Source organism: Rhamphochromis sp. 'chilingali' (genome assembly GCF_963969265.1).
Source record: "Rhamphochromis sp. 'chilingali' genome assembly, chromosome: 1".
Taxonomy (NCBI): Eukaryota; Metazoa; Chordata; class Actinopteri; order Cichliformes; family Cichlidae; genus Rhamphochromis; species Rhamphochromis sp. 'chilingali'.
Genome location: NC_137929.1, coordinates 56,475,677 through 56,485,586, shown reverse-complemented (window position 1 = coordinate 56,485,586; position 9,910 = coordinate 56,475,677). Strand labels below are relative to the sequence as shown.

The window sequence follows — 9,910 nt, the reverse complement described above, 5'->3', positions numbered from 1 at the left end:
CCACCCCCCTGACACTTACTAATTCTCATCCTCCCTCTTGATCATAGAGGCTCAGGGTGTTGGAGATTATGCCATGGTCAGGGTCGGAATCCTCATCCACGCGTCCAGTAAGAGTCCCAGACTAGACCCTCCTTTCCCACATTTACCTAAGACTGATATACAAAACACAATATACAAACTAACTGAGAAAAGACAATCATGTACAGGGTTGTTTGTACACATGATATTAATCAACAATGTATTTCATTCTAACTGCTTTTTTATTTCTAATTGTGGTTGCTTTACTGTACAAATTCTCCTTAAAAAAATGTTCAACATTAAAGACTTTATAAATCTTGTTTAATAAATGTGATATTTTTCCACACTGGTCGATGTTCTTTTTCTAAAAACTTATTACAATATTTTAATAAGATTTGTTAAAGTTGCCTTTTGGTTTATACATAAAGGCAATAGCCAAAACACATCAAGGGTAAAATTTAAACAGGTCCACTTAGAAGAAATTTCTTGAAGCACAAGTCAAGAAAAAAAATAAAATGAGGAGAAGCTCCCATTTCCCCCTTTTCTGTTTCACATCTTGACTGAACAATTTTACAGATAATACATCTCAACACATCTTGATAATTTGTTTTAGAGTTTTACAGGCTCACTTTCTTCCCCTCTTTTATTCAACTCCCCCTATTTTTTATTCCTCGGACAGAGAATTAAACACCAGCTTGATGTGCTTGCATGGAGTCAGGACCATTCTCATACACATGTGAAGGTGGTTATTGTTGAGCTTGAAACAATATTTAATTTTTAGTATTTCCATTACTGAGAAAACTGTTTCACTGTTGCGTGTGGAGGTCAGACCTGGGAAACCGTGTCGGGTATTAAAATTGCTTTGAAATAGTTGTATCTGCTTGGACACCAGCCAGTTGCATCTGCGGTGTCATCATTTACCCATGAAATCCTCTATTTTTGCTTTTCACTTTCCTTTTTGCAGAATACCCTTTCTTCATTATTTTTCAGTCTTTTCTCAGCTTTCTCTGATGCAGTTGTTTGTATCTTTGCATGTGTACTGCAACTTGCCTCCAACTCTCATCTGTCTGCACTCTGGAGTTGCAGTGTTTACTAGGGATCCTCTGGCCAATCCAAATATTGATATCATGCTGGTATGAATGCTGCCCCTGTAATTCAGATGCACTGCTGTAAAATTCTCTTCTGTGACATTACTAGCTTATTTGAAGACATAAAAGTCGATGAAAAAAAAAAAAACGTTGTCCCAAAACAAGCAGCAAAAGAAACAAAGAGAGGAGGAAAGAAATCCCGAGACAAACCCAGATCCTGAGCACAGTGGTCACTGTCACAATCCTTTTCAGAGAAGGACAGAATAATCAGGTAGTGCACGTGGTCACTGGTGAAAGTAATGTTTCAGTCATGTTGGATTTTCAGCATCATGTTAATATATTACTGATACGACTACCATCAGTTTAGACATTCAAATAATTCATTCAACCCACTGAAACATGTTTAATTATTTTATTTGAAAATCAACAACAACAACAAAAGCGTCAGACCTTCACTGCCCAGTCTATTTTATTTAATAACATTACCGTAGTTATTGCTTTGTTGACCCCTACATAAGCTGCAGGTAAAGGTTCAAACTGTATGTGTCACTATTGTTACTGGAAATAATGGCCCTGTTTTTATTTAGTATTGGATCAGTGCCAGAAAAATGCGCTAGGTATCACGTGGGATAGCTTAACTCCTGAACTCACATCCAGTTGGGATCTGCAATTAAACAACTACCGTAAAGAAGATAGCTTGTTTAAATGAAAGAAACGCAATGTTTAAATCATACTTCTGCCTTTGTTTTATTGTTTGTTTGTTTTTGTTTTTGTAGCTGGGTCCTTATGGGCCCGCTTCCGGGTCTAGGTTCGGACCGCCTGTTAAGCTGTGTGTGATTTTCCGAACAATTTATCAACTTTTTTTGCGTGGGATCGGTCGTATGCAGTGTGAATTGCCTCCCGCTAAAGTGGTGACATTTTTTTCTTAAGTTTTTGATTTTATTTAGTTTTGTAAATTGATAAATGCCATTTTAAATGTGGACTGGAGTTTATTGTCTTTTTGGGGTCCTCCCAACCTCACAGCCACGCCTACGTCGTCGCCGTCAACGAGCTCCGCTTCCGCCTCTTTGCTATGAGGATTGTTGTTGCTAACATTGCACTTTTTTTCTTTTATTTTGTGCCCTTTGCGGCTCCTCTGGATCAAGGTGAGTTACAGCAGGGGATGGGTTGTTTTAAAGGATCCTCACAGGTCTCATATTGCACGTATCTACATGACCTTGATAGCATATTGAAAGACAAGTCATTTTCTTTTTACTTAAAATACCCACTTGCGCCTAAAATGAAAGAAACACACTTCAGAATCATATCAGGCATTTATCCAGTTGGAGAATTCCTGCATAAAAGGTTTAATTTTGAGGCCGACTCTTGTGCTTTCTGTTCTTCCGATCCAGAAACACTAGAGCATCTATTTTTCACTTGTCAGTATGTTAATGCTTTCTGGTTTGAAATACACTGTTGGGTTTCACTCAGAATTTCCAATGTACCTGCCTTCACATCTAAGGATATTCTTTACTTTATGGACAATCTGGATTCTGAAATCTCAGATGTTGTCAATTTTGTAATAGTGCTATGTAAGTTTTTCATTCATTTATGTAAGTGGAAGAATGCCTCTCCTATGTTTACCGTCTTCTTGAATTACTTTTGTCAATACTTTAAGTCACTTAAGCTTATTTCAAATATGAACAAAAAAACTGCTGTACTATACTGTAAAATCAAAAAATACTTGCTCTTCTAATTTTCTTGCCTGTGTCAAAAGGTCTATGTTCCTTATTTCTTTACTCTAGAAACTTTTATTTTCTCCCTGTAAAGTTATGATGACTTGCTTCACCATCTTTATAATGTAAATTGTTACAATTCTGGTCTGTTTCCTTGACTTGTTTTGTATATGGAAATTTGTTTCAATAAAAAAAAAAAAAAAAAAAAAAAAAAAAAAAAAAATATTGCACGTATCTAACTTTCTCTCTACGCCATAACGGTGCCTTAAAACCCAGCCGATATCTCAGCCCTGTCTACATTTAACATTTATGACTGCAGGGTTTCTCCGACAGTGTTGGGCAAACTCCAGATAAAATCATAAGTCGGATTTATCATCCTTAATGAACTCTCAAACTTGGAAAGTCGAAGGAGCCCCACCAAGCCCGCGTTAGCAGCGAGGCAGCGAGCGAAGACGTTATTAACACTGTAAAACTTTTAACGTGCGCTGCCACTATTTCATTTATGTGTTTAAGACTCGTTTAATTTTCACAGATCAAACAGTTTATTGCTTACATTTTAGAACAGACTGCTCAGCTGATGTAACCGTGTGTTCCTGCATTGTGCCTGACAATGAAAGGCAAAAAGAAAGACTTCCACGGAAACAACTTGCCCGCTCCAGCTCCTATACCCAATACAAACACTTGGGATGAGAGTTAGCTCAACCCACTACACCTTCAAAGCTACCAGGAATTATCTGCTCATGCTAGCATTAACACACACACGATCAGAAACATCAGAGTGGATAAAGATATAATTAATCTCGGAAAAGAAATGACATAGACCTCTCCTACAGGGGAATTATAGAAAAGGGGAGAGGCCGTAGGGGTACCCCAAATTTATAGGAATGCACCAAAGAAGAAGAAAAGGATGAAGAGGGGCTCTAACTAATAATGAAGATAACTACAGGCTTGCAGGTCCTAAAAGTCAGCTATACCAGGAACAGTTTGGGGTTTACAATACATTTTGTGTAATAACAATATATGATTTATGACCCTGTTACACTGGCTACAAAAATATAAGAAACAGATTATACATCTTTTACTGTAAAAATCCGAGTAATCAAAGTTTATCATCACGTCCACTTCTGCTTCTGATCACCAAGCCCGCAGCCTCTCATCCAGTGTCCGCACTGCCCAGCTCCGCTCCTCAGGCCTGAAGACTGTCGGATTTCACTCTGGACTCAGTTCAGTTTAGCTACAGCTCCCCTGCTGCTCAGAACAGCCTTGTTATACATAAAATATAGAAATTACCTGATTTGCAAGAGCCTTTATGACTCAGAGAGTAGATACAGTCTTATTTGACACGTCAAATATCTTGATAGAAATGTTTTTGTTGCAGTTTCTGCTGCCCTCTCAAACACATCTCTCTTGAAATGCATATGTAATCACAGGGAGACTTTTTACCTGCATGGATAAATAAAGGATACACAAAAGTTCGTTGAAGGTCATTTTAAAAAGAAGGAGCTGGAAAATAAATAATAATAATTACAATACTAATTTTACTTGTATGGTTATTTTTTTTCATCTGTATTCTCCGTTTGTTACTCATAGTAAACAGTGAATTTTGTGTTTATGTCACTCAGAGGTAACTGCGAGTCCTGGAGAAGATGCCATTCTTCAGTGTCAGGGACCCGGAGATGTGGAGATCACCCTGTTGGAGTGGAGCAAACCTGAGCTTAAGTCCGATGGCTATGTATTCTTCTACAGAAACCAGCGCCTATATGAAAACTACCAGCACTCGTTCTTTAAAGGCCGAGTGAAGCTGAGAGATCCATCAATGAAAGATGGAGACTGTTCAGTGATTCTAAGGAATGCCAGCATCAGGGATGCAGGAACATATGAGTGTCGCATTACAACCAGAAGAAGTAAGGGCGTCCAAAGTGAGTTCAAGCACTCCATCAAGCTCACAGTCAAATCCTCAGGTGAGTTTGTGGAAGTGTTACAGTTTCTTCCATAGGAAGTTTTACATTTTGCAGATGTGATGTTATTGTTGTGGTTGGTGCTATTAAGTTATTTCCCACTTCCATTGTTTGTTTTTGCATGATGGGGATCTAAAGTTTCATCAGATTTTTTTTGTTTTTTTATCTGTACACCAACACATTGCATTTAACTTCAGCTTTAAATTCAGAAAGTGCAGTTATTTATACATGATTCCTAAACTTGATTCAAAGTGTTCGATGTGTATTTTATAGTTTTTCACTTTGACCTTAAATAGGAAGCCCGAAAGATGCTACAAAGATGTGAGGGAGCCAATAACTGGGCTTAAAAGTTCACGTAAACCAATCGGAGAGAGAGAGCATAAACTTTAGGAGTGACATAAATGAAAATCTGGTGCATTGTTACAAAGAATGAATGTACTGACCTCGGGCTGTGAGATATGACCAAAGTCTCATCTCAATACAAACAATTCTCATCCCAATAATGATATATATCACAAAATAGTGCTTTTTCTGAAAATTCATTGAACACAGCTGGGCGTTGTGTACCTGGAGTCGAGTGTTTTGACCGATGCATGAAACGATACATTTTTAGACATAAGTTGTAACGGCCGCCATTTTCTTTGTATTTATTACACGGCGTGCTGCAGGGAAAAGCCTGTTCTAACGTTTGAGTCTAAGGTTTATTTTGAGCACTTGACGGCTCTTTTTTGCTTCTCATCGGTAAACTCTCTCCGTACTCTTTCATGTGATTCTGGTGATAGAAGAGGTTTGTTGTCTTTGAGTCTGTGGTGGGGACCATTTTGCGGTAAAATTTAGTATAGATTTCATAGTACATGGTACAGTTTTCTGTCAGATGTTGCATAACCAAACCATGTCCATGCTACAGAGGTAGCCTCTTGCCTTTAGGAATAAGTCCTCCATTTGTTTTGACTGGTCCTTCTGTTTGGAGCTACCTGGTTCTGCCTCATCTTAACTGGTCATGCTGGTATTCTCTGTGCCTGCATCCACATGGTGACCATCGAAACAATGAAAAAATATTGCCGTAAACAATATTATGCGACACCACGAAACAAGCGATAGCTTATGATATGAGGCGATAGACATTTTAATTTAATCATCTGATATATATTGTCATATCGCGCAGCCCTATACTGACCAGTTCAGCAACACCAAAGGGCCTGAAAGACCACAGAAAACAACTATGGTAAATGGTAAACGGCCTGTATTTGTATAGCGCTTTATTAGTCCCTAAGGACCCCAAAGCGTTTTACACATCCAGTCATCCACCCATTCACACACACATTCACACACTGGCGATGGCAAGCTACATTGCAGCCACAGCCACCCTGGGGCGCACTGACAGAGGCGAGGCTGCCGGACACTGGCGCCACCGGGCCCTCTGACCACCACCAGTAGGCAACGGGTGAAGTGTCTTGAGGCACGACTAAAGTAGATGATGACAGAATTATTTCAATTGTTTTTAAAAAAGAAAAAAAAAGCCTTGGCCCGTCTCTCAAGGAGAGACAGCAATCTCAATGTCAAGTTCTGCAATGAAGGCAAGCCTTTATGGTTGGAAATAGAAGTGTTTACAACAAGGTGCAAATGAAGATTACACTCAAGACCAGCAAGGCCAGATTAGACATTAACAGAATACATTTTAAAAGAGCCTTTACAGTTCCTGTGCACATTCCATCATTGATGCTGTGGTGAGATCAGACAGTCTACAGATAATAACATGACCCCTCCTGGTGGCAAATGATAGCAGTTAGAGCAGGGCGATATGACCAAAAATATTTATCACGATATACATTTAAAAATTTGCGATAACGATATAACTGACGATATAATTGACACTAGACAAAACACTTTACAACTCCACAACTTTATTAGTGCAAAAAGAAAAACATCAATGTATTTTCACTTAAACAAGCAGCTGTTTTTTATCTGCATTAAAGTTATATAAAAATTTAACAGTGCAAATGCAAAATCCTTGCTGACAGTTTAACCAAAAGGCATTTCCAGTGGAAATTGGCCGACATATCCTCAGCATAACCATGTATAATATCCACAAAACTTAAAAAAAGCTTATACACACACAATATGCTAATATTATGTTGAAGCACAGTTTGTATCACTCCGCGAGGCTCCTGCCTACGAAAGCCGTAATGCTCCGACAATCCATCAAGCGGTGCAGCTTCATAGTTTAGCAAAGTCGTGCTAAACATTTGACAGATTTTCGAGCACCGTGTACGACATAAAATCGTTTCGAGGTCAGTAAACACAACCAGAATTCATACATAAGGCACACAGGATTATAAGGGGCACTGTCGATTTTCAGAAAAATCAAGGGATTGATTTTAAGTGTGCCGTGTTTTCCAAAAACACGGTAATAACGACGGCCCGCTAGCATACGCTACCAAAAATAGTGCTTTGTTGTGTATCTGACGGACGAAAGCTAAAGCAGTTCCACACCACTGAAGTTGCAGCATTTTTACAAACCAATTCTGGTTCATCCGTTTCATTCAACGATCCGCTTTCACTCTTCTCATTCTGCGTCGCCGCCATGTGCGTATGTAAACAAAGGCACTGCGCATGCGCGTTTTACCCATATTCTATCGCCATATGTCATTTTCCTATCGTTGCCCAACATTACACCGGTATTACCGTGATATAGCCCAGCCCTAATAGCAGTACAGCAGTAACAGAAGTAATGGCAAAGATGTTATTTCTTAAATAAGGTCAATTGTTAATTTTTATCCAATTTTAAGTAAGATTGGACAAATGAGTATTTAAGGGTTGTTTTGGGGGGCTGTGACGTCACAGGTGGCTTAAAAAAACATTAGAAACACATTCTAAGTGATAATAGTAAAGTAGAGCAGTCCACACTGTTCTGCCTAAGTCTGCACCTTCACCTCCTCAGCTCTCCTGCTCAGGTCTGAAAGCTGTTTCGATGCTCTGCTCTGGATTTCATTCTGTATTTGCTCAGATAAGTTCTCCACATGCTGGTCTGTCTGTTCCCCTGCTGTGCAGCACAGCCAGCAACCTGTTCGGTTCTCACACATTTCTCACACTCTCCCCTGGCTCAACATCCCATTGCCAGCCCGGCAGTAATTATTCAGCTGTTATCTAAATACAGTACTCTATATATTTATTTATCAACCACATCTAGCTAGCTCTGGTTACAGCAGCCTTCACTTTAAAATGTGTGCAAACAGTTGTGCTGCTAGGCAACCTGGTGTGCAGCAGTAGTGGTTTTACATTCACATCTGTAGAGGCAAAATGACATCCTTGGCAGTTTTTGGTATCATATTTTTCTTTTTTCTTTTTTTTCTAATCCACACATTCCCAAAATTCAGTATTTGGCGATTAAGCCCTGGTCTTCCTCTCTGTGGTCACTTGATTTTTAACACTTAATTAACTGTGAGTTTGTATAATTTATGTTTTTGTGTTGCTCTTATTCTAAAAGACGTTGTGATCACGCTCCTGTGTTGTTCAGCAGTTATTACTGGTGCAGCTGCACATTCATTTATTTCTTATCAGAATAATCCGATTTTTCAGATTATTCTACATGTTAGGCTTCCAACAAAAATGAAAACAAATTAAAAGATCAAGTAAATTTTGGATCTACCAAAATCTTTTCCTTCTAGGATGGTTCTGGTTTACTTCAGCTTGATGACTAAGAAAGCTTTTTGGAAGAAGGAGAATCCCAAAGTAATTAATCTTTTAATGAAAGCATGATGTTTCAAAAGCTATTTCAAAACTACCAAAGCACATTATCCAGCAATGACCAAAATATATCATAGCTTTTTCAGTAGGAGTGAGGTTGGCTGTACTCAGAGTTATTATGAATAAAGGGAGGCTAACCCATGTGCTGCCAGAGCCTCTGAATGACCTGAAGATATATTTTAGAGTGTCTGCTAACTTTGTCTGCACACTCTTTCTGCTCTGCAGGTTTCACGGACGAAGACACCGAGAATGGAGGAGAAAAGGTTCGAGAAGAGAAGATCAGAGTAGAGAAGGATGGAGGAAAGAGTAATTGGTATCTTTCACTGATAACTGGTGTGCCGATCACTTTTTTTATTTTTGCTATACCTGCTGGTGTAATTATCTACAAAAGACTAAAAAAATGCATGAAAAGTCCTGAAAAGCCACTAAATAGCAGATCTGAATCCTTACTTCTTTCCTCCTGAATGACTGTGGGTCCTGCTGTTGCACAGAAATGAAAACATCTTTGTAAGACTACTAGAGATCCATGCTGCATTAATCTTGTTTTTGTCCATTTATGATGGTTTAAAATGCAGTTTAACCACGATAATAAATATCTGCACAGGTTACTCTCACAAATCAGATTCTCTTGTCAAGTTAGGAAAGGTAGTAGTGTGGGCAAACTATCGTTATGGGTCGTGACCTGTAAATTATACAGGTTGTTACGCACATTATTAAGTATTTGAAGATCTTCACTTTTATTACCTCTACAGCCAGTCAGCCTGCCCCCTTCCCTGACATCAGTCCAGTTCTGCCAAAAAGGCTAAAGCCTCAGAGTCTGCTGTCAAAGCTGCTACCTCTCAGTTTATTACAGAGGTCACTGTTGTAGCTCGTCTGCACGGGGCAGTGGTTTACTTCTTCTAAAGTGTTTAAACCCACATACCACATTTTTTTAATCAATCACTACCAAAATAAGTTTATTTTAGTGAAATAAAGGCCAGCACAGGTTCATTATCAGAGGACATGTTGCTGATATCAAGAGTAAAAAGGACCAGCGCTGTATGTTTAAACCTGTGAAGCCTTAATCTGTGTTATTTTTCTATGCAAATATTTTGTATTTTTGTATGTTTTCAAAATCATTAGCACGGACACATCATTAATCACAGTGTAATATATATATATATGTATATATCTAATCACTTTATTTTTCAGCAACATGTAAAGTTTCGAGTGTACTTGTCATGTTTAATGTTCTTTTTATAATGGCATTTTTAAGCATCACTTTGTCACCTTTTAATTGATCTTAACTATGCATATTCTGTTAGTACAAGCTCGAGCTGGACTGGAGTCGTGCTGACATGTAATAAATAAAAACACAAACTATCAAGAAGATTTTTTGTTATTT

The 9,910-nt window shown here is 38.5% G+C and overlaps 1 protein-coding gene across 1 annotated transcript; it reads left to right on the top strand.

The window, feature by feature from the left end:
* Window positions 1-1,935: 1,935 nt before the first annotated feature.
* On the top strand, window positions 1,936-9,910 carry LOC308406785 (coxsackievirus and adenovirus receptor homolog). Its single transcript, XM_080898010.1, has 3 exons — window positions 1,936-2,251; window positions 4,444-4,782; window positions 8,752-9,910. Exons 1-3 carry the CDS (start codon window positions 2,179-2,181, stop codon window positions 8,988-8,990), a joined length of 651 nt encoding a protein of 216 aa, XP_080754136.1. The 5' UTR covers window positions 1,936-2,178; the 3' UTR covers window positions 8,991-9,910.

Excerpts from the sequence above, each read along its gene's own strand:
- LOC308406785 (XM_080898010.1), top strand. The coding sequence starts at position 2,179 with ATGAGGATTGTTGTTGCTAACATTGCACTTTTTTTCTTTTATTTTGTG. Across the intron at positions 2,252-4,443 it reads TGCGGCTCCTCTGGATCAAG|AGGTAACTGCGAGTCCTGGA; the intron begins GTGAGTTACAGC and ends TATGTCACTCAG. Across the intron at positions 4,783-8,751 it reads GCTCACAGTCAAATCCTCAG|GTTTCACGGACGAAGACACC; the intron begins GTGAGTTTGTGG and ends TCTGCTCTGCAG.